This window comes from Oryctolagus cuniculus, chromosome 4 (assembly GCF_964237555.1).
Source record: "Oryctolagus cuniculus chromosome 4, mOryCun1.1, whole genome shotgun sequence".
Taxonomy (NCBI): Eukaryota; Metazoa; Chordata; class Mammalia; order Lagomorpha; family Leporidae; genus Oryctolagus; species Oryctolagus cuniculus.
The window spans coordinates 79,649,099-79,673,626 of record NC_091435.1 but is presented as its reverse complement, the minus strand read 5'-3'; the positions used below and the strand labels follow the sequence as shown (position 1 = coordinate 79,673,626).

The 24,528-nt window shown below is 47.3% G+C and overlaps 1 protein-coding gene across 1 annotated transcript in view; it reads left to right on the top strand.

Moving 5' to 3' along the window:
• Positions 1–24,528, top strand: part of HACD2 (3-hydroxyacyl-CoA dehydratase 2) — a 98,927-nt gene that overhangs the window by 70,056 nt on the left and 4,343 nt on the right. Inside the window, exons 5-6 of the mRNA XM_002716611.5 lie at positions 18,170–18,291; positions 20,183–20,361. Of these exons, the coding sequence (XP_002716657.1) occupies positions 18,170–18,291; positions 20,183–20,361 (301 nt within the window). The remainder of the gene's footprint in view (positions 1–18,169; positions 18,292–20,182; positions 20,362–24,528) is intronic.

Genomic DNA, 24,528 nt, shown 5'->3' with positions numbered 1-24,528 from the left:
TTCCTCCAGGACCAGGAACTGGGCCTGCCCCAGCTTGCCCTCCATGCTGTCCTGCTGACATGGGCTCTGATCAGCCTCTTCCTTTCCCTATGCCCTAGGACTCAGAGATTTTAGGGTTTTTGGTGTCTTTGCATTTTAGTCTTTTAAAATATTATATTAACCCCTTTCCCATTTAATCGATATTTGGAAGGCATCAGTGGAGTTTCCTCCATGGATCCTTTTTTTTTTTTTTTAAAGATTTATTTATTTGTGAGGTGTAGTGATAAAGAAGAGACACAGAGAGGGATCTTCTACTTGCTGGCTCATTCCCCAAATGGCTGCGATGGCTAGGACTGGACAAGAAGCCAAGAGCTGAAGCTGAAGAGCCAGAAGCTCCACCTGGGTCTCCCACATGGGTGGCAGGGGCCCAAGCACTTGGGCCATCTTCCGCTGCTTTCCCAGGTGCATTAGCAGGGTGTTGGATCAGAAGTGGAGTAGTTGGGACTCAAATCCGTGCTCCAGTATGGGAGCTTAATCCACTGCACCACAATCTGGCCTTTCCACCTGTTTCTGATAATGCAGTTTCTGACAAAGTAAGCTTATTGATGGCATGCATCCTTTTCAAGCAGCAGATTGTGTCTTTACTGTGGTAGTATCTTAATAGATGTATTGCAGCCTGTTTAGAGCAAAATCTGGTTATCTGCAGTCCTGAGATTAACAGACATGCTTGGCATTGGACATTTGGCAACATGTGGAAAAGGAATGAAGAGAGAGAGAGAGAGGCTGGTAGGAAGGGGAGGGAGGGAGAGAAGGAAGGAAAGAGAAAGGAAAGGAAGAAAAGTTGTCTTGGACTTAAAATGTTGGTTTTTCAAATAAGCCCCCAAGATTTGCGGGCCGGAGCCTGCGTGGTTTCAACTATAGTAACATGTTACTGCGGGGATTGGGGAACAAGTTAGGGAAGCAAGCTCTGTGGCCTGGGCTGTGCGTCACGTTGTATTGAAAGGGGAGAGTCACCAGTGAGTAAGTTCTGACATTCAAACCAGCTTTCACCCTGGTTTCCAAAGGAAATGAATTAAGTTGCGTACTTAGAATATTTATTTCAAGCCAAAAGTGTAACTTTTGAGGACTGTGTAGTGATGAAAGGTGGTTACTGACACTTTGCCTGGGAGTTCCTTTTGGTTATTCCTGCACCCAGCACTGCCCAGTGGAAGAGCACCTGCGAAGCTGGAAACCTTCTGTAGTGAGCGCTGCTGAGGGCTGAGGGCGGCCGGGGCGGGGGGGGGGGGGGCTGCAGAGCTGCATTTCAGGGTAACCTAGGTAGCCACCTGGACTGCACGCTCCCACCTTGGACAGAGTACCTCTGGCCATGGAGTGTGTCATTATTTGCCATTTTTCCCTCTTGATTTCAGTCACTTAGGGTTTCCTATGCATTTCAGATTGTATGTATGAATGATTGTGGTTTTTTCCCCAGAGAAACATTCAAAGAACATAGTAAGTGTACTTGGTACGCTGTGCTCTTTAGTGAAGGGAATGTTTGAAAACATAAATGTGAGTTGCTGCAGAAGCTGATTGCAGGTGTGGGAGATGGTTGTGGTGTTTCCCTCATCCACTGCAGAGGCGGTGGCTGACGGCAGGGCTGCAGGCTGGCCTCCCCTTTCAGAGGCGGGCAGCATGGCCTCATGGTCCCAGGTCCCAGGTTCGCCCTGAGAAGACCTTTCCCATGCCTTTCCTCTCCTAAGTGACTCAGAGATGTCATGGGGGTGCCAGTGAGCTGAAGAGTCTCATTTCGTGCTGTACAGGTGTGATCAGCGTGCATCGTGACCATGGCTGAAACACACCTGCATCGCCAAGGAAAGTTGAAAATTGATTTCTATCAATAGCTTTTAAACATGTGCTCTACAGTACAATGAGTGGCATTTTTTGAAGCATTGGTTAATATTCATTTAGAAACCTTTAATATGTGGGAGGAGGAGCTTTTATTACCTGCTTCTTTGCCAGAACAGTCCTTTATATCCTGTAGCTTTTTTGAAGTAAATTTATTGATTAAAAATTTATAAACTTGAGACAAATACTAGTACATTCAACTCCTGGCAGGTGTCCTGCACAGTGAATGCAATTGGGCAACTGGTCTCATTGAGAATTTTTAATGTTTATTGATTTTTTAAAAATATTTGTTTATTTGAAAGGCAGAGCAACAGAGAAAGGAAATCCTCCATCCGCTGATTCACTCCCCAAATGCCCTCAACAAATGGGGCTGAGACAGGGTGAAGCCAGGAGCCCTGAACTCCTTCCCAGTATCCCACATGGGTGGCAGAGGCCCAAGCACTTGAGCCATCATCTGCTCCTGCTGGGATGCATTAGCAGGAAGCTGGATCAGAGTGGAATAGCTGGGACTCAGACCTGCACTCTGATAAGGGATGTGGGCGTCCCAGGAGGCAGCTTAACCCATCGCATCACAACACCCTCTCCTCACTGAGAACCTGAAGACATCATTCCCACCTCCCTGTTCCTATGAAAGATGAAAGTGTATTTCTGTTTCTTCAGGGAAGAGGGTTCAGTAACCTTTTTTTATTTACTCCTATCAAGAAATCCTCTAGTCGGAAGCTTCTATGCAAGGCGTATCACTAAGTTATCTGCATTTTCCAGAGCGAGGACCCCTTTCAAGTCTGGAGTCAAACCCTGGTGCACTTCAGGACTTTGTAAGACTTGACTTGGGATATGTGTGTCTGCATGCAGAGGGCCTGCTTTGTGTGTTAGAAGAGAGAGAGAAACTAATTCTTAGTCTTGATACATTACAGAGTTTTAGCTTTTGTTTTCTTCAGATTGCTGCCGTGTTTGTTTTTAACAGGACAAATTTGGTCATTTTTCTGCCTCTGACCTCATTTTGCTCTGGCTGACTACCAGAATAACCAAGACTTGCAAGTTATGCATCTCTTTTGCCATCTGCATTGGTGCTGTCTTATTAGGTCAGATTGAAGGTTTAAGGAATCCCACGTTCAGGTTGTTGCCTCAAGGAAAAGTTATGTTTGGATCTGAAAGTGTAAAAAATAATAAAAGAAATTAATAGTACTTTATCAATTTTAACACGTCAGAGTCTTTCAAATACGTTGCATTACATTTGTGTGATACTTGACCATCTGGGACACAGGTTATCAGTGAGCAGCAGATGTCTATCCCACCTCTGAGTTTTAAAAGAAAGTTCTAGAAAACATGGTGAGTGGAGAGTGTACAACATCTCCCAAGAGCAGGCAGGCTGCACCCAGCTGGAGATTGCCAGTGAGATCCAATGTTACCCGGTCTGAATTTTTTAAACAAAAGCAGAAATCCAGATTTTTGAGAATTCACTCCACTTTCAAAAACTGATTGATTTATTTTTAAAGCACTATACAAACCAAAACACAATTTCTGTCCATTGGTTCTGATATTTCTGCCAAAGAGATGGTGTTTACAGTCTTTATTTTTATTTTCTAGCCCTTGAAGTTTTTGCAGTTATCACACACTGTCACAGGGAAAAAAAAAAAAAAGCCATGACATTACACCATATTTTGTCCATTTCATGTTCTTTTGACATTTCAGTTACATTTCTGACTATGATAACTCCCCCCTGCCGTGTTGGGTGGGCACAGTGGGCACCACACTGGGAGACATGGGCACAGACTGGGGGCGAGTCTGCCCGATGTCCCCCGAGGCTCACAGGGACCTTTTGCTGGGGATGTTGGTCTCTGGGCTACTGCTGTACTTAAAGGTTTATCACTTCGTAGGATACTTAGACCAGACTACCTATACAAGGGTACTTCAAAAACTTTGTGGATTAAAAGATAAACATTTTGGTGCCAAAAATAAAATGGAAATTCATGTACTTTTTTCATAATTTGCATTTTACATGGACTTTTGGAAGACCTTTGTATGCATAAATTTCAGAATTTTCTCATCAAGATGAACTTACCTTTTAATTACATTTTCCATAAAGTTTTTGAAATAACTTCGTGTCTGATCAAGATTGAGACTAAATACCACCCCTTCTGATGCAGTGTAATTTTGATGGGTTGGGTTGAGGACAGTAGTTGCATGAAGACTTTTCAGTTAACATGCTCTTTGGAGGCGAGAATGAGAAGAATATTGCTGAAGGCCAATGAGACCCTCAGACTTTCCAGGATTGGTAGACAGACATTAACCATCAAGGAGAGGGAGAGATGGCATTAAATAATACTTTTGCAACAGAAAGCAAACCAGCACTACATCATATTTTCTTGATAGTTAAGTCCAAGAGGCACGTACTAGGTTGTGTTGAGTTGCAGCAGTGACTAGCATAGCTGTGGGAACTCAATTGCTATGTGTTGAATTAAATTTTTCCTTTCAAGGAGTAAGTATAACTACTGCTGTTTATTAAACTGCAGACAATTTGCTAAGCACTTAATATGCTTTTCTATGCAAAGGCTGCTGTCTCCAATTTACCTTTGAGGAAGCAAAGGCTCAGAGAAACTGAGTAACTTGCCCCAGAATATACAGCCAGCAAGTCTGAAAGTCTGTTTGATTGTCAAGTAGCACTTGGTTAAAGAGGCCAGATACAGTGCCTTGCTGGGCTAGGGGACTTGCTTTCCAGAAAATTGGCTGACCACATGTAGGCATTAAAGTTGAGCTACTGAGAATTTGGCAGTCAGATCTGCATGTATGGCTTTGTCTTAAATGCAGACTTGGTCATGTGTTGTGTGTTGACTGCATGCTTATACATTTTTCTTATTGCACGTTCCAGAAAGTTGCTTTCATGATGAGTTGTTGTCTGGGTAGGCTGAAACATTAATCAGGCCTTAGTTATTAGGTTGGGATGGTAAATTTTTAACCAGTTCTCTTTGTCATTGTAGGTATAAAAAAAAAACTGTAGATAGTTGTATGGTTTTCTCTCCTTTAAGGGGAATGAGTATTAATTTTTTTATAAAAGAACACGTTTTTCATAGAAAAGGAATAGTATTTTCTGGTTTGATTGCCATGTATCCTTTCGTGTATTTTTAATGAATGCTAAATCATTCAAGATACTTTATGCACACAACTGTCATGTGAAAGGACTAATATTAATCCAGATATCTTCTTTTTAATCCACTGCAGCAATATTTTTTAAAAGATTTATTTATTTATTTATTTGAAAGGCAGAATTACAGAGAGGCAGAGGCACAGAGAGAGAGAGAGAGAGAGAGAGAGGTCTTCCATCCGCTGGTTCACTCCCCACATGGTCACAATGGCCAGAGCTGGGCCGATCCAAGCCAGGAGCCAGGAGCTTCTTCTGGGTCTCCCATGTGGGTGCAGAGGCCCAGGGACTTGGACCGTCTTCTGCTGCTTTCCCAGGCCATGGTAGAGAGTTGGATCAGAAGTGGAGCAAGCCGGCGCCGCGGCTCACTAGCCTAATCCTCCACCTTGCGGCGCCTGCACACCGGGTTCTAGTCCCGGTCAGGGCGCCGGATTCTGTCCTGGTTGCCCCTCTTCCAGGCCAGCTCTCTGCTGTGGCCCGGGAGTGCAGTGGAGGATGGCCCAAGTGCTTGGGCCCTGCACCCCATGGGAGACCAGGACAAGCACCTGGCTCCTGCCATCGGATCAGTGCGGTGCGCCGGCCCCAGTGCGCCGGCTGTGGCAGCCACTGAAGGGTGAACCAACGGCAAAGGAAGACCTTTCTCTCTGTCTCTCTCTCTCACTGTCCACTCTGCCTGTTAAAAAAAAAAAAAAAAAAAAAAAAAAAAAAAAAAAAAAAAAAAGAAGAAGAAGAAGAAGAAGTGGAGCAACCGGGACCTGAACCAGAACCCATATGGGATGCCAGCATTACAGGTGGCAGCTTTACCCACTACACCACAGTGCCAGCCCCTGCAGCAATACTTATTACCTTTCAATATCTTTATTATCAAAAATAAAGCTCCTTTTAAATAGATAACTAAATGAGTTAACATTTTTGTTTGAAAAACCTTAAGTTAGAGAAGACCAAGATTGTCATCACAATTGTCATGTTCTCCAGCCTAAGCCCTTGGCTGACCTTGCCCACCAGGCCCCAGCACCATGGCCTCTGGCCTCTCTCTCTCACTAGGGTGCTCTACTTCCCACCCAAGGCTGTTCCAATCAAGTGGGAGAACACGCAGGCGCAGAGGGCAGATGGGTTATCATCGGAGATTTCTTCATTCTTTCCCCTCCAGCAAATACCTGGCATCTTGTATGCCAAGCACTAGGGTGCAAGAGAGAGAAAAGGTGAGACGTCACTGCTGCCCACACGGGACGTCAAGCCGCCCAGTGCAAGTCAGGCGGAACCAGGAAGGCAGCAAATACCATACAGAGGGGCCTGATAAAGTGGAGGGGAGACAGGTGTCAGGGCTGCTTGTCAGGCTCAGTTACCCGAACTGAGGGGCTGCTCTGGCTTGCTCCAGGTCCTAAGGAACCCACTTGTTACCCTCCTGGGGTGTTCTAGGGGTTTCTAAGAGTTAACACATACACTTAGAAAAGCACCTGCTGCTCAATAAATGTTAGCATATAATAGCGATAATATGGCTTAATCTTTTAAAAGGATTTTAGTGACAAATTTCTGTATAACTGTTTTGAATTTTTTTCTATATCCTGAGGTTTACAACAGAAATATAATTGAATTTTCACATAGAAATGAATATGTTCTTTATACTTATTAAAATAGTTTCACAGTAGCTGGTGAAAATGTATGCATAATTACTCTTATCTTACGCAAGGAATAATTAGCCCTGCTAATGGGAACTACCATTAACTTAATCATCGTTATTATCCTAATCTAAAGTGCTTATTAAGAACTTGATTTTGCGTTTTAACTAAGCTGGCCTTTCCTCAGAGCAAGTTTGTGGACCTGCCCTGGGGGTATTTCCAGTCAGGGACGGGAATAATGGGGTGCAGATAGAGCTCAGGTTGGACTGCTTTGCTATGGGTGCTCCTGAGTGTTTTGGTTACGTAGGCCGCCTCTCCCGGCAGATTCTGAGGCTTCACATCCAGCCCCATTTGTCTGGAAACCAGATGATGGCCGTACCTGCTTCTTTTTTTCCTGACAGGCAGAGCGGACAGTGAGAAAGAAAGGTCTTCCTTTTCCGTTGATTCACCCCCCAATGGCCGCTGCAACCGGCTCGCTGCGCTGATCCGAAGCCAGGAGCCAGGTGCTTCTCCTGGTCTCCCATGCGGGTGCAGGGCCCAAGCACTTGGGCCATCCTCCACTGCACTCCCAGGCCACAGCAGAGAGCTGGCCTGGAAGAGGAGCAACTGGGACAGAATCGGCACCACAGGGGGAGGATTAGCCTATTGAGCCGCAGCGCTGGCCCATACCTGCTTCTAATCGTATCTCCTAGAGCGGTTGCTTAGTACTTAGGTGATTTTAAAAAGTAACTTGCACTCGTATGGGAGGCCAGGAGGAGGCACCTGGCTGCTGGCTTCAGATCGGCATAGCTCCAGCTGTAGCAGCCATTTGGGGAGTGAACCAACAGAAGGAAGACCTTTCTCTCTGTCTCTCTCTCTTTCATTGTCTATCTCTATCTGTCAAAAAAATAAATAAATAAAAAAGTAACTTGTTTTGAAATAATTTCAAACTTAAAGTCTCAAGAATGGTACAAAGGACTCCTACGTTCCCTTCACGCGGATTCCCCCGCCATCGTGTTTCACGGTTGTGTCGCATCACCTGCCGTCTCTGCTTGTAACCCCCCACCCCGATGACCTTTTACCTTTTCTGGCGTCGAGGGCAGGCCGTACCAGTGCCCTGTCACCCCTGTGTCCGACACTCCCAGATCACCTGCACCCGACTCTCCAGAGCAGGAGGTCAGCCTGGCCACAATCCTGCTGCCTAGCCACAGGCACTGTTCCCGCCTCACTGACCCTTTCCCTTTCTGGGAGAGCAGGTGTTTCGCTGGCATCTCCTGGGCTGTGGGCCGGTGCCGAGCACAAGGAGATGCGGGAGATGGAGCCACATATGTGTTACATCTCGGTGTCAGGTGGCTCCTTCGGTCTTGCCCCATCCCTCATGCCCTTCACAGTTCTAAAGAGAAAGTTCTGTAGGGGACCAGCCTCGATCCATCCAGTATCCCTCAGAACTAGTTCAGTCCATGCATTGTAGGCAGGAATTCCACAAACATGAGGCCATGCTCTTCTCATGGCTACCCACCCCACCCCTGGTGACAGCGGTCTCCATCGCCTGCTCCTGTTGGTGTCTGCCAGGTCTCTCACTTCCAATTCACCATTTCCTCCATTTTATTGATGGACATTTTGTGGGATGGGCTCCTGCCTGTATCAGCCAGCTCTATGATGGTAACCCAATGATAATCATCTATTTTTATTCTTTTGCACCTGTTATTTGACATTCTACTGTAAAGAATTCTTTCTTTTATCGATTTTATTTTCATCAGTTTTTGAGGCCGTCCACTGCGGCCAGGGGGCCAGGGGGCCGGGGTCCCCTCAGACATAGGTGGAGTGTGCTTCACAAGCCTGCTGCCAGCTTTGGATGGAAAGCTTGTTTGCAGACCGACTGGCATCGCCCCCACTAAGAGCTTCTTGTGCTGCAGGTGTGACCTTGCGGCTTTAAATCGCACCTCCAGGGTGGGGGCAATCTCTCACTCAGAGCTGGCAGAGGAGGGGGCCGAGCCCCTGGGGAGAGTCAGACTCGCTCCAGGAGATCCAGGCTGTCTTGTGCAATCCTTGTGGCTTTAAATCATGCCTTCAAGTTGTAGTCTTCCACCCAGAGCTGGCAGAGGAGGGGGCTGAGCCCCTAAGGGGGAGACAGGCTGTCTTCAGGAGACCCCTGCTATCTCCATGAGCCCCAGGCCAATCCACATACAGTATGTGACACCCGGTCCAACGGGCTCCCCCACAGAATGCCCCAGTGAAAGAAGCAGTAATGCCTTAAAAACCCAGACACTCCCTCAAAGCCAGTGTCCCGCTCGGGCACTCCCCCTGCTCTCCTCTCGGACCAGACGCTTGTTCTGTCACTTGCCAATCAATTAAGTTTCTTTTCTGTCTAATAAAAGTTTCCGCCTCTTTGCAAATTGTTTCCCAGATTTTAATTTCTTATTTATTTATTCATTTGAAAGAATTATAGAGAAGCAGAGACAAAGAGAGAGACAGAGAGGTAGAACCAGAGAGAGAGGTCTTCCATCTGCAGGTTTACTCCCCAGATGGCCACAATGGCTGGAGCTGTGTCAATTTGAAGCCAGGAGCCAGGAGCTTCCTCCAGGTCTCCCACACAGTTGCAGAGGCCCAAGCACTTGGGCAATCTTCAACTACCTTCCCAGCATAGCAGAGAGCTGGATCAGAAGTGGAGCAGCCGGGACTCAAACCAACGCCCATATGGGATGCCGTCATTGCAGGCAGCAGCTTTACCCATTACGCCACAGTGCCGGCCCCAGCTTTTTTATTTTTATACTAAGCTGAGGAAAAGAACCCACGAAACTCACTTTGGCAACCATCCTCCCCTTCATGACCAGTAACAGTTTGGACTAATGAATTCCTATAAAGTTCAATGAATTATAATGTTATTTAATTTGATGCAAAAATTGTCTGTGATTTGGCCAGTGAAGAGCCCTTTGTCCTGGTCCATTTGATGTCCCTCCATCATGCATTGAGCATCTCCTTATGTTCTGGCACAAAAGGATTTTTTTTTTTTTTTTTTTTTTTGACAGGCAGAGTGGACAGTGAGAGAGAGAGACAGAGAGAAAGGTCTTCCTTTGCCGTTGGTTCACCCTCCAATGGCCGCCATGGCCGGCACACCACGCTGATCCGAAGGCAGGAGCCAGGTGCTTCCTCCTGGTCTCCCATGGGGTGCAGGGCCCAAGCACTAGGGCCATCCTCCACTGCACTCCCTGGCCACAGCAGAGAGCAGGCCTGGAAGAGGGGCAACCGGGACAGAATCCGGCGCCCCGACCGGGACTAGAACCTGGTGTGCCGGCACCGCTAGGTGGAGGATTAGCCTATTGAGCCGCGGCACCGGCCACAAAAGGATTTCCAGACTCATCTTGTACTTACCTTGCCCAGCTCTGGAATCAGCCATTTTGCCAAGAAGCCCTGATTTCTTTCAGTCAAGGGTGGTATTTAGGAACCCAGATCTGAGTAGCTAAGGACTCATTGCTACTGAGTTGGCATTGCTTCCAGGCCTTTCAGGAGAGAAGGGTTGGGCATGCCATATATGTCTGTATATCTATGTGTATACATATATCTGTATATCTCATATACATGTATTCTTACCCAGGTACACATCTGAAAGTGCTTATATAGCGACATAGTCATGTGTATGAATGTGTATGCATATAATGTAGAGAGATCATGAATTCGTATCAAGACCTCTAACTGTAGCCTCATATATAAATACCTCCGTGTTCTTTCTACCATTCTCCCTTCCATGTTTGTAAATACCTCCTCCAGTAGTGATAAGTCCATTTTTCTTAATATATTGACTTATTTGCTCAGTTTGTGTATTTACAGAATGCATGGTTTATTCATAATACACATTTCCATGAACATTTTGAAGACTCCTTGTATGCATGAATTTCAAAATTGTTTACTCCAAGATAAACATCGTTTAATTCCATTTTTCTTTGAACTCTTTGACATACCCTCATATACAAAAAGAAATATTATTGAGCTTAGAGAGGAAGGAACTTCTGATCCATACTACAAGATGAATGAACCTTGGAAGCATAGTGCCTAGAAATGAAGCAGGACAGACACAGAAGCACACAGCTGTGAGTCCACTTGTGTGAGGCGCTGAAAACAAGCACATTCTCAGAGACAGGAAGGAAATAGTGGGTGCTGAGGCCTGGGGAGGAGGGAGAAACAGGGAGCACTTGTTCCCTAGGTGTACAGTTTACTTGGGGGATGATAAACTAATTCTGGAAATGAATAGTGGTAATGGCTGCACAATGAATGTCCTTAATGTCAATGAATCATATACTTCCAAATGGTTCAAGTGGCACATTTCGTTTTATGTCTGTTTTGCCCCCCAACACACGAAGAGAGGAGTGGGATTTAAGGTGATTTAACATCACAGCCCTGCCTGTTCCTGATCTTACAAAGGTGTCCTTCTGTCCATAGGTAACAGACACATTGACACCCTCCCACTCCACATGCGCAGCTGGCACAGGACAGCTGGAGAGTGTAGCATCCATGTGGTCCAGAGGGCCCAGGAAGGGAAAGCTGGGGTAGAGCTCAGATGAATCTGGAACAGGCTTTGACCGTGGGCCATCTAGCCTGCAATGTGTAATAGTTTGTAAATGACAACAAAGATAAACGTGTGACAAAGGCACGTGTGGTGCGAAGCCTAAATTATTCACCGGCTAGCCCTTCACAGCAAGTGTGCCAGTGGGCCAGAGCGCTGCTGCAGACTGAAGTGTCTCTCTCAGCCCCTCTCCCCTCACCTCATCTGCACGTGTTGAAGGCCTCGTGAGGAGAGAGCCCAGAGAGCTCGCTGCCCCAAGCCCCGACCGCACGCGAGGACACACGTGCAAGTCAGCAGAAGCGCCCTCGCCAGACACCCAGCCTGCCGCCATGCTGGTCCCGAACCTCAGGCTCCGGAAGGTGCCGTGAGGAAACGCCTGGTCACGGCAGCCTAAGGAGACCCGGACAGACTGACTGCCGGATTTTACCAGGCTCCTGTCTTCACAAGCGAAAGGGAGCTTAAGAGGAGGAGTGCTGGCCGTGAGGCTTGGTCAGGGAGGTTCTTTGAAACACCCAGAGTGGTGAGCAGTGGGCTCCAATGGTGGGCTAAGGAAAACGGGTTTCTACAATAGTGACTTTCTTGTGTGCCACCATCTGTTTTTCTTTGAATGTAATAAAAATGACAGCTTTTCATGTACTGATACTCCCTGTGCCTTTTAAAGGCAAACATATGATGCTATTTGTGTGTAAAGGTTTTTCTCTTGCTCTCATTTGTTCCTCCAGCTTGAATTTCTATGTAAACTCCCTTGGCTAAACGACACAAGCCGCCCACAGCCCTCCGCCTCCTCCCTGGCTTTGGAGCAGGGGTAGGAACCCACTGTCGGCAGCGTGGCATAGCCAGTGCTCGGTGAGCTGCGCCAGGCACAGGAGGGCTTCCCCAGGGGGAAGGGCTGCCCCGCGCCCACTCTGCTGCTCGTGCCCATTGTTGTAAAGATGCAGCTCAGAAGCCTGGCTTTCCAGCAGTGTTGGCACCCTATCCTAAACCTGCCTTTTTGTCTCCCCCTTCTTCCTAAGCCTTGGTAACACCCCATTATCCCCCTTCCCCCCCTTTCCCCTTAAAAGGCAATGATATATATTTAAAGCTTATTTCCTTACTCTTTTGTAAAAACAGCTTTATAGAGGTATAATTTTTAATTCGCCTACTCTAAGTGTACTGTGTGGTGCTTCATAGTGAATTATAGATAGGTGCAACCATCCCATAATCTAGTCTTAGGGCATCTCCATCTCCACACCACCCTCAGTTAATTCCCACTCCCAGCCCCTATACCACCAGTCTACTTTCAACCCTAGTTGCCTGGACTGGGTGTTTCACATAAATGAAGTATCATGTGTGGTTGTCTGCATTGAGGTTCATGTGTGTTTTCACATCTGTCACTATTTCTGAATACTGAAGTAGTGAATAACTGAGTAGTGCTCCATTGTGTGAGTATATGGTGCATTGTGTTACTCAGTTGCCACATGATGGAGATGAGTATTTAGGTTGTTTTTACTTTTCCACTATTATGAATAATACTACTATGAACACTTGTGTGCAACTCTTTGAGGACATTTAAAAATTTTTTTAGAGCCGGCGCCGTGGCTCAATAGGCTAATCCTCCACCTTGCGGCGCCGGCACACCGGGTTCTAGTCCCGGTCGGGGCGCCGGATTCTGTCCCGGTTGCCCCTCTTCCAGGCCAGCTCTCTGCTATGGCCAGGGAGTGCAGTGGAGGATGGCCCAGGTGCTTGGGCCCTGCACCCCATGGGAGACCAGGAAAAGCACCTGGCTCCTGGCTCCTGCCAGGATCAGCGTGGTGCGCCGGCTGCAGCGGCGGCCATTGGAGGGTGAACCAACGGCAAAGGAAGACCTTTCTCTCTCTGTCTCTCTCTCTCACTGTCCACTCTGCCTGTAAAAAAAAAAAAAAAAAAAAAAAAAAAATTTTTTTAAAAGATTTATTTATTTATTCACTTATTTATTTGAAAGGCAGATTGATAGAGATTTTTCCACCTACTGTTTCACTCTTCAAATACCTGCAACAGCCAGAGCTGGGCCAGGCTGAAGCCAGGGGCCAGGAACCCTACCTGGGTCTCCCACATGAGTGGCAGGGACCCAAGTACTTGAGCCGTCACCCGCTGCCTTCCCCAGTACATTAGCAGGAAGTTGGATGTGACTTGAACTGACACTCCCATACAGGATGCCAGTGTCCCAAGTGGTGGCTTACCCTGCTGGGCCACGGAGCTTTTCCCTCTTTTCTTGATAAATAATAAAATTGTATATTTTTAGTTTTCAGCTCAAAAAGCAGCAGAGTTGAACTTTTTACTTCCTTGGTCCTTTGCTCCTCAAAATTCCCCTTCCTAAGCTAAACTGGCTTTTCTCTGCATGGCGCTCAGTCGGTTCTGTTTCTCTGAGTCACTGGCTCTTGATGAAAGGAGGCTCCCACTTGTTAAAAGATTCCCCATTCTTACTTTTGAAAAGGAAATAGTTATTCTCTCATTTTAGGAACACTAATTTCATGCCTCTGTGGGATATAGACCCGGGTCGGGGCTGAAGAAGCTAAGTGATGACATGCGGGCCCTGAAAGTACTTACCATCAAGGGGACGACAGAGCCAGAGAAATATCCCCATGGTCCCCATTCAGCCATCAGTAGGTCTTCATCACTGTTGCCTACTGTCTTACATTCTTTGATAAGGAAAAAATTTAATTTTTATTTATTTTACTTGAAAGACAGACAGACATATTCTTCCATCTGTGGGTTCACTCCCCAACTGCCTGTAACAGCCAGGCTGGGCGAGGCCCAGAGCCAGGATCCCTGAACTCTATCCAGGTCTCCCATGTTGGTGGCAGGGGCCCAGCACCTGAGCCATCATTTGCTGCCTCCCAGGGTGCATTAGCAGGGAGCTGGATTGGAAGTAGAAGAGCCAGGACCCAAACCAGCACTCCAGTATGCAACGCGGGTGTCCCTAGCAGTGGTTTAACCCAGTAAATCACAGTGCCTGCCCCAGACAGTTATTTTTAAGAAGTACTATTGAAGCCTGTGCCCATTCCCCCCACCCCCAATTATAGCAATTTTAACTCAAGGAAGTGAGTGGTAGCTCGTTTCATGCCTTTTCTATGTGGAGGACACAGGTGCATACCTGTCCACAGCCCAGCAGCTGGGAGTCCTTCCTGGCCACCATCCACCTCAGCCTTTCGTCCTTTGGAGAGTGGCCCTAGGCAGGCTCAGTGTGGGTATGTCCAGGGCCTGGCAGCACAGCAGCTGCTGAGGGCGCCTGACTGGTTATACAATTCTCGATTTTTGAAGGAATAGTTTTAAAACTAATGGTTTGACCCATTATCTTTTTTTTAAAGATTTATTTATTTGAAAGAGAAGGAGAGGCAGAGAAAGAGGGAGAGAGAGGTCTTCCATGCATGCACTGGTCCACTCCCCAATTGGCTGCAAGGGCCAGAGCTGTGCTGATTCGAAGCCAGGAGCCAGGAGCTTCTTCCAGGTCTCCCATGCAGGTGCAGGGGCCCAAGGACTTGGGCCATTTTATACTGCTTTTCTAGGCCATAGCAGAGAGCTGGATCAGAAGAGGAGCAGCTAGACTCGAACCTGTGCCCATAAGGGATGCCGGCATTGCAGGTGGCGGCTTTACCCACTACGCCACAGTGCCAGCCCCCTTGACCCATGTGCTATGCCTCTTGCACATGGTATCCTTACATTCCTTAAAGTATTTCCTTTTTCCTTTTCTAAGGTAAACTCAGCTGGTTCCAGGGTCCTTAGCAGACTCTGATCCCAGGGTAGAGTCTACTCCATTTAGATAATCATTGGAATGAGACTCAACATGGCTGAGTGCTGAGTGTGGGTTTTAATAGCCGCCTGCCACCACCTTGGTTGCTGTGAGGCAGGTGGCCTCTCCAAACCCCTAGATCTCTTGATGTTACAAGTTGGATCTTCACCATTCTGTCCTACAGTTGTTTCAGTGTTGCTGAATCATAGGCAACTTTACATGTAGTCCTGTTAAATTTAATCTTACTGAGGGTTATTTTTAAATGTTTTTTCTTGTGGTAAAACATACATAATGTAAAACTTACCTTTTGTTTTTTTGAAGAACAGAGACAAAGATACAGACAGAAAGCTCTCCCACCTGCTGATTCACACTCTGAATGTCCACAAAAGCAGCAGCTGAGCCAAACTGAAGACAGGAGCCCAGAGCTCGGTCTGGGTCTTCAAGGGGGTGGCAGGGGCCCTCCTTGAGCCCTCGCCTGCTGCCCCCCAGTTGTGCATTAGCAGCAGGCTGGAATCAGAAGCAGAATCAGAACTTGACCCCCAATACTGTAACACGACATGCTGACGTCCCAGTGTTTCAACCACTGTGCCAAATGCCTACCCCATTTCCACCATTCTTAAGTGCAGTCCAGGCGCATGAAGTACATTCCTGCTGTCGTACAACTATCACTATATATTGTCCATCCCCAGAACATTTTTCACCTTCTCAAAGTGAAATTCTATACCAGTTAAACATAATTTCTTATCTGACCCCACCCCATCCTAGCCACCTTCTGTCCTGAACTTGACTGCTCTAGGTGCCTCATTTAAGTGGAAACATACAGTCTCTGTCTTTTTGCTACTGGCATAGTTCACTTAGCATAGCATCTTCAAGGTTCATCGTGCTGCAGCGTGTGTCAGAATTCACTTCCTGTCTGAGGTTGAATAGTAGCCCATTATATACACCATACATTGTTAATTCATTCGTCATCCCTGGAGGGACATGTAGTGATGTAAACATGAGTGTACAAATGTCTGTTGGAGCCTCATTGATCTTACTGATTATGGAACCCACCCATTACATTTTGCCCTTATTTTGTGTTATTGAATAATTATCTGCAAATGAGATGATATTGACCTCTGGTTTTAACCAAGTCCCTCCCCCTTTTGAAAGATTTATTTATCTGAAAGGCAGAGTGACAGAGGAAGCAGAAGACATACCCTGTGCAGAGAAAGGGAGAGCGCACGCTTTCATCTGCTGGGTCACTCTCCAAATGCCTGCAGCTGCCAGGACTGGGCCAGGAGCCAGGAGCTCCATCCAGACCTCCCACATGGGTGGCAAAGACCCAAGTACTTGGTCTGTCATCCACTGCCTTCCCATGGGCCTTTGGAGGAAGCTGGATCAGAAGCAGAGTAGCTGCCACTCAAACTGGCACTCCAGTATGGGACACAGTTATCCCAAGCAGTGGCTTAACCTGCCGCACCACAATGTCCTCCCCTTAAGTCCATTCTTGATAACAGTGTTACATTTCCTATTGATCTGAAAATGGTGATTTCTCACAATCCAGTCTTTAAAAAAAAAAAAGAAAGATGTATGAAGTGGTCTTCACAGCTGGACTGTGGGAGCAGAAGACTAGTCTGCCCCAGTGCAGCCTTGCAGGCCATGCCTCAAGGCTACGACAGAGCTGGGGGATGGGGAGGGGGGCTGCTTGCTGGTTACCTGTCTGTTTGAGGGTCTCTAACACTGCAGAGGACCAGCTGTGGGGCACCAAAAGGAAGGGAACTGCGTCTGTGAGTGACCTGATGCGGACTGAATTCCCTTGCTCCACAAGTACTTATTGAGCTCCTACTTGTGAAAAGCACAGCGTGCTTTTGGAAAACAAAAAATGAATAAAACACACTCGGTGCTTTCAAGATGATTGCAGCACAGAACATTAGAGGAACGTCCCTAGTACAGCCTGGAGATCTTCGGGCAAAGCTTCAGCCACAGCTACAAGGACCCGTCATCTTGAGGTGAAGAGGGTTACAAAACACATCACAGAGCAAAGTGCACTCAGAAATGATGTGTTCGTATAGACAGGGACACACTGAAAAATCTCAACATGAAAGCTTTAAAGGTGTTTAGCTTTTACCTTAATTTGACTAACAGAAAAGCCCAGGGAAACAAAAAGTACTCTTGCTCTTGACAGTATAAGATTCTTATTATTTTTAGAGAATAGTAACTATGCATTTATGAAGTTCTTTGTCAGAGCAATTTAGTTAATAGCTATGTAAATGACGACTTACTTCATTGTGTAGGTGGATCGCTCCATGTACACTTTCTCAGAAAGAATATAAGTGCTAAAACTATTAACATCGCAAATGGAAGGAAGCAAGTTAGGGCTAGGGTGCCAGACCCTTGCTGTCTTAGTGTGTCAGGAGACACAAAGTCCCTCTTGTGGTTGAGGTTTGGTGGGTTTATCAAGTGGTCACTTTTTTGTTCACATCCAACTCCTGGAGTGAACTGGGGTGCAAGGTTGTTTCTTACTGCTGATTATCGAGCACAAAGACGCCCTGCAATGAACTCAGCTGGGGTGGGATGGGGGAGCTGCTGGAAGTTAGTGCTGCAGCATAAATTTCCATGTACAAGAACATCTCCTTAAAAAGCCCCTAAGGGCTTCTTTAGAAAGGTCATTGTTTTTTTCAGCCTAAAAACAGCTTCGGAGGAGGCTGAGAACGCCAGAGCCCTCTGGCCCTAGCTGCCTCCTGTGGCCAGCATGGGAGCGCCTGTACTGGTCCGGGAGTGGAGCTCAGGCCTAGTCTCACACCCTCACCTCACTGGGATTCTTCCCACTCAGTGAACTCACCTCTCGCTCAGCTATGCTTTAATCATTCTATTCCGCTTCTTTGAAATCTCCTTGGATTCCTGGTTGTCATGCAAACACATTGAAATGCTCCATAATGGATCCCAAGCTTCTAACCAATTTGCCCTCCCACCCTCCCTCCTTAACTGCTCTTATTCCCACTAACCTCATCTCCCTCCCGTCCCCGTCCCTGGCTTCAGGTAGCAGAGGAAGGAACAGGCAGGGAGTCAGTCGCCAAGTCTGCCAAGTCCGTTTCTTCCTGTAGGCTCCAGCTCTTTGAGTTGTCCTCACGGGTCAGGACTTCCAACCCTCCCCACTTGACTCCACACAACCGTTGTCACTTCTCATTGCTGGGAAGTTCTTTCCTGCTGTGCAGGGAGGGCCCCTGGTTAACATTTCTTAGATGTTTGCTACTGTTTTTGTTTTCCCTTTCCTTCAGGTGCAGAGTGAAGACAGTGTCCTCCTGTTTGTCATTGCCTGGACAATCACAGAAATTATCCGCTACTCTTTTTATACCTTCAGTCTATTGAACCATCTGCCTTACCTCATCAAGTGGGCCAGGTAACAAGTCCTTGGGACCAAGACTAACTCTTGCCATCGTCCACCACTGCATTGCCCTATATGGCCTAAACACTGCCTCCAAGTTTCTAAAACTAAAATTATCTGAGACAGGTTGGGTAGAAATCTGGTGTGTAGATTCATCATAAGGGGCTCTACCAACCTCTAATTAATAGAAACACTGTTTTAAATTTTCTACATTTCACTTAAGTTACTTTTATTGGAATCAATAAGATTAAATTATTCAATAGAGATTTGATGTAAAATCCCTTTGTTGTCTATAGTAAATTTTACTGATAAGCTTCTGACATGATTTTTTTGGACCTAGTTCAGTTTTTCTAGTCTCAATGTTGCCAAGAGCCTATATGACTCTTAAGTTAATTTTTAGTTAATAATAAATATCACCGTAGCAGTGTGAGCTTATCAATTTTATTTTTATTTCATCCCCCCCCCCCCCAGCAAAAGTGACTATGAGTTAGATAAAAGGTTAATAGTGCATCGGTTTGTCTTAACTAGTCCATGAGGCAGCTGTGAACGGATTTCTGAAACTGGAAAAGACCACAGGGGATGGGGAGTAGGGAGCCAGGGAGGAGTGACAAAGTAGAAGGCTCCACGTTGTCCTTGGGGCTAAATTGCCTCCCTCTGGAGAAGGCAGACTGGTTCCTGGACAGTTTACCAATTTGATGGTTAAATTAGGGACATAATCCAGTTGTTGCTGACATTTCGAGTATGAGAGCTCCTTTATTTTTATCACTTTCTTTTTGCAATAAACGTCTTTATCAGGAAAAGGGGAGATGGGGACAGCCTTGGTGAAGCCATCTGCCACCACGCCCTGATTTTACTGTTGGAGGAAGAGCTTTTGTCCGTTGTTGGCCTAGGAGAGATTCCTCCTTTTCCACTCTCCTCGTTCGCAGTGGGGAAATGTGTCTTCCCTTCATCTTTGTAGATGTCCCAGCAAAATTCCCACGCCTAGAAATTTAGAGTCCAGTGCTTGTCATAAGCCATGAGCTGTCAAAGCCTTCATAGCGTCTGAGCTAGTGATCCCTTTAGCAGCCATACTTCTGTCTCCAAAGAGCTTCCAGATAGTTCCATGGGGTAGTAACTGCTCCCATGTGACAGTCAGTTGTGGGGTTTTTATAATTGGAAAATCACGTAATGACCCAAAGCTGTTAAGAATTTTAAATGAATGTTCTAAATTAGAGCACACTTCATTTTTCACATGCACTTCTCTCAGTCCACAGACCAGACTGGCTGTGTGTTGTAGCCATTCCAGTGCCTCCCACCCCTACCAACCCCGCCCCATCACCCCCCAGGACAAGAACCATCAGCATGGCTCTGTTTACCTCTGCTTTCTTTTTAAGATTAATTTATTTATTTGAAAGAGTTACACAGAGAGAGGAGAGGCAGAGAGAGGTCTTCCATCCACTGGTTCATTCCCCAGTTGGCCACAACAGCTGGAGCTGTGCCAATCCAAAGCTATGAGCCAGGAGCTTCTCCCATGCAGGTGCAGGACCCCAAGGACTTGGGCCATTTTATACTGCTTTCCCAGGCCATAACAGAGAGCTAGATTGGAAGCGGAGCAGCCGGGACTAGAACCAGCGCCCATATGGGATGCCGGCATTGCAGCCGGTGGCTTTACCCACTACACCACAGCACCAGCCTGTACCTCTGCTTTGCCAGCATTCCACATCACCTTTTTGTTTCAGAACATCCAGAAGCATATATCTGCTATGAGCCCTTTTCAGAAACTAGCTTGTAAAAGCTGAATCTAAGCAGCAGGTCCACAGGAAAAAGGCATCAACAGGAGCTTTCTGAAAGACCAGTGCCGATTGGGAGATAAAGCTGGCCTTGTGTGTGGGTGGTGAGTGAGTGGTTTCATCTTGTCTTGTTTCAGGTACACACTTTTCATTGTGCTGTACCCAATGGGGGTGTCAGGAGAGCTGCTCACCATCTACGCGGCGCTGCCCTTCGTCAGGCAGGCTGGCCTCTACTCCATCAGCTTACCTAACAAGTACAACTTCTCCTTTGACTACTATGCATTCCTGATTCTGATCATGATCTCCTACATTCCAAGTAAGTAAACACTCCTGCAAGTATTTACTTCCAGTTTGAAAACAATGGCACTACCATGACTAAAGAAGTGTCTCTGATTGGGTTTGCATCACATCCAAGTCAGAGTAAGTCTGACTTATTGAGAATGCTTTGGTTTTGATTTTGAATGCTGTCAAAGAGGATTCTCCCTGGTAATCATTGACTGAAGATGAACCCTTCTCAGTGCAGCTGCCAAATGCAGCCCTTGTCGGTGCGTGGGTTTGGAGCCATGACTAGCAGGATGGGGGGGCGGGTACTGACTGGAAAACAGAAAAGCCATTAAAGACATTCCCTTGAGTTTATCTTTCTGTCTCTTGAGAAGTGCTTATTGTGATACGTGAAAAACATTGTAGAAAGATGTTTGCATTGCTTACCGTATCAAAATAGACAGTTTACTTCATTGTAAGAGGTTGGTAGTTAACTGGAAACAAATAACAAAATAAAAATAGATTTGTTCTCTCCATGCCTCTCCCTTTCCCGTTGAGCACTAAGGCCATCTGAATGGGACGAAGTGTCCTCTTCAGGATGGTTCCCAGGCGCTCTGGTAGCACTGCTGGCATCTAACTCTGCGGCTAATCCAGCGGCCTAGGGCCCCCGGGGACAGAGGAAGAGGTGGCGGATGCTCGCATGGGGGCTGCGTCCTGTTGGCCCAAGCCGAGTGTAGTCCTTTTCTTGGATTCTGATGTTCAGTTGTAAGTCCTGTGATTGATCTCTGTGTACCAAAGGGATCTCATTATACCAAGGACGGAGAGTGTTGGTGTTTCTTCTCATTTTGCTATTTCTGTAGCCGTTGTAACTCTGAATCTTATTTTAGTTGGTAAAGGATGCTATATTCTTCCCCAAACCTCAAGCTAAATTCACACAGACTTGGATTTTTCTTCAGCCCACAGCATTCTCAGTGAATCATCCTAACAATCATAAGCGACATGTTTGTGTCCCTCTGTGGAAAATTGCATTTCGTGCATTGTGAGGGGAAAACTACGTTCAGATTTCATGTGAACGTTTATCTTGGAGACGGTCTTGGTCACAGTTCTGCTTCATGATTCATTTTCCACTTTTTTTTCATTATCAAGTCCCCTCCCTTTAGTGCTGGAACCATGGTGGCTAAAGGCCATCTGTCATCGAATGAAACAGTAGTTAATTTTCAAACAAAGGGTAGGTATAGAGGATTCTAAAACTTTAATAAAAATTAACATAGTTTTTTGCGTTTCTAGTTTGGTTTCCTTTGAGTTCTGTCTTCTCTCGTCTCTAGAGAACAATGTGTGGTTGTAGTTCTGCCACACCTGGAGTAACACCTGCTGTCTCAAGGGCACCATAGTGTGTCTCTGAATTCAGCGCAGTTGTTGAATGATGAGGGGAGAAGTACCGTATCGGGTGACCAGGAAAGAGATTGGAAGAGTACCATGAAATCAAACCCCTAGGAAGGGCCTTCAAGGGTCCAGCTGCCACCTGTGGTGCCAGCATCCCATATGGGCGCCAGTTTGAGTCCTGGCTGCTCCACTTCCAATCCAGCTCCCTGCTAATGCCTTGAGAAAAGCAGCAGGAGGTGGCCCACATGTTTGGGAGACCTGGATGAAACTCCTGGTTCCTGGCTTTTGTCTGGCTCAGCCCTGGCCATAGCGGCCACCTGGGGAATGAGCTAGCAGATGGAAGATCACTCTGTCTCTGTCTCTTCCTTTCTCTCTATAACTGAAGTAAATAAATAAATCTTTAATTAAGGGGAAAAAGAAGGGTCCTCTGCACTGACACACACCTGGGATTCGCCATCTCCATGTCCCTCCAGAATTCCAAGCTAAGAAGGGGCAACCTGGGGCTGGTGCTGTGGCGTAATGGGCTAAGCCTTCCCTGCAGTGCTGGCATCCCATATGGGTGCCCGTTCAAGTCCTGGCAGCTCCTCTGCCAATCCAGCTCTCTGCTATGGCCTGGGAAAGCAGTAGAAGATGGCCCAGGTTCTTGGGCCCCTGCACCCACATGGGAGACCTGGAAGAACCTCCTGGCTCCTGGCTTCAGATCAGCTCAGCTCTGGTCGTTGCAGCCATGTGGGGAGTGAACCAGCAGATGGAAGACCTTTCTCTGTCTTTCCTCTCTGTCTGTAATTCTGCCTCTCAAATAAATAAATCTTTTTTTAAAAAAGAAGAAGAAGAAGGGGCAGCACAGTCTGTGTGCACCTGCTTGTGCCCTAGCAGCTGAGCCTGCTGACCTTCGGTGTTAGTGACGAGGCCCTCTCAAGATGACAGGATTGCGGTTCTATGAGGTTTTCCTTCTCGCCCTGGAAAGAGAGGGAGCAGAGAGAGTGCACAGCCCTCGGGGCAGCCATCTCTTAGGGACCAGGGCAGGACTTTCCTCCCGACCAAGCTCTGCTTTTGTTACCTGCGGTCCATCTTTCTCCCAGTCACAGCCTCCTATAGGTAAGACAGCTTGGCTCGGCTCAAAGCTAATGTATTTTCTTCTTATTTATTTGAAAGATGGTGAGAGAGAGAGAGAGACTGACAGACACACAGAAACAGAGAGATCTTCCATCTGCTCATTTTTCTAACCAAATGCTCACAACAGCTGGGCTGGACCAGGCTAAAGTCAGGGGCCCAGAACTCAGTGGGGTCTTCCATGTGGGTGGCAGGAACCCTGGCACTTGAGCCGTTGCCTGCTGCTTCCCAGGGTGCATATTAGCAGAGAGCTGGCATCAGGAGCGGAGCCAGGATTCAAACCCAGGCACTCCGAAAGAGTCACTGCGAATCCCCGACTCCCCACCGCACCCCAGGCCCAAGGTGGCGGCGCAGACCGTACCTCTTGCTGCAAATCATCATTTGTATCTGCCGCACCCTGTGCTTCTGGCCCGAGCCTCCTGCCCTGAACAAGTTAGCTCTGCAGGTTGTTAACGCTGAGACCAGCTTGTACAGCTCATTGCAGACCACTGTACATTCCCAACTTTCCATCACTGCATTTGTAAGAAGAAGGAGAAGGTGCCATTGATGTGCGGCCTCCTGCCCCAAATCTGGTTTTCTTTCTGCAGCTTATGGTGCTTTTACTCTTCTTCAGTGGGAAGCTGGTGATGCGCACTTATTATATAAAATAACACCCTTTATGCTCCTGATCATTGTTGCACATGTTGCCCAGGTCCTGGCTCATGAGCTTTGGGGCGAGAGTTCTCGTATTGGGGTCCTTTGGGTCCTGGCAAGGGGCTTCTCTCCACCTCTGATTCCCCTGCAGGGTGTACAGTGTCCATACGATGCAGCGTCTGCAGTACACAGTAGGCATGTCAGTCTGGTTTACATTTCCCCTGCAATTGGTGAAAATTGCTAGTGGGGGAAGGGGCCAAAAAGAAAGGTTGAGAAACACTAACCCGGGGGAGGGCCCAGCGAGGCTGGCTCTCTGCAGACTGTCAGTGACTGCAAGCCCCTCGCCTCCCAGGCCCGCTCTCCCGACATGGTAGAGAAGGGCCCACCGCACCTCCAGCACACAGACAGCCGCCCAGGCAAGCACCACAGCTCCATACTCTGAGTCCTCAATCAGGAGAGCAGAAGGTAGAATGCTCTGGTGGGTTGAGATTTTCTTAGCGTATGTCCTCAGTGTAGCCCCGAATAGTTAAAAATAGTACGGAAGCATCTGGAGTAGTTTTAGCCATTATATTGGGGTTCAGCCTGAGCACGTGGACATTCCAGCGGAAGCAGTGTCCACATTCTGGCCACCCGGAAGTCACAGGCAGACTGTGGGGAGTGGCCCGAGCGCCCCCAGACACTGGCCCCCACACCCATTCCTCTCTTGGGCCCTGAGGAGCCTGTGTGCGATGTAAATGGATGGAAGCGGCTCATCTGCCCCCACTCCTGGCCTCTGAGCCTGGGGACAGGCCTCTGCCGGTGGACACGAAGCTTTAGTTGCCGCAGCAGGCCTAGCGGACAGCTTTAGGCAATGTCCTCTCATGCCTGTGGGCTGGCTGGGAGGCCACACGAGCCTTGTGCACCTGCCGTGTACACTGAGCCCGCCAGTGGGGACTCCTCAGTGTCCTTGGCTCACCGTGTCCCTTCACCGGAGCCAATCTAGAGAAATGTCACCAGCCCGTTTCTAGATGATGACAATTAGCATTCTCTATGGTATAATTATATCCTTGCTTCCAGTTTTCAGATCCTAGAGCTTGCCAGATTTCCTGACTTT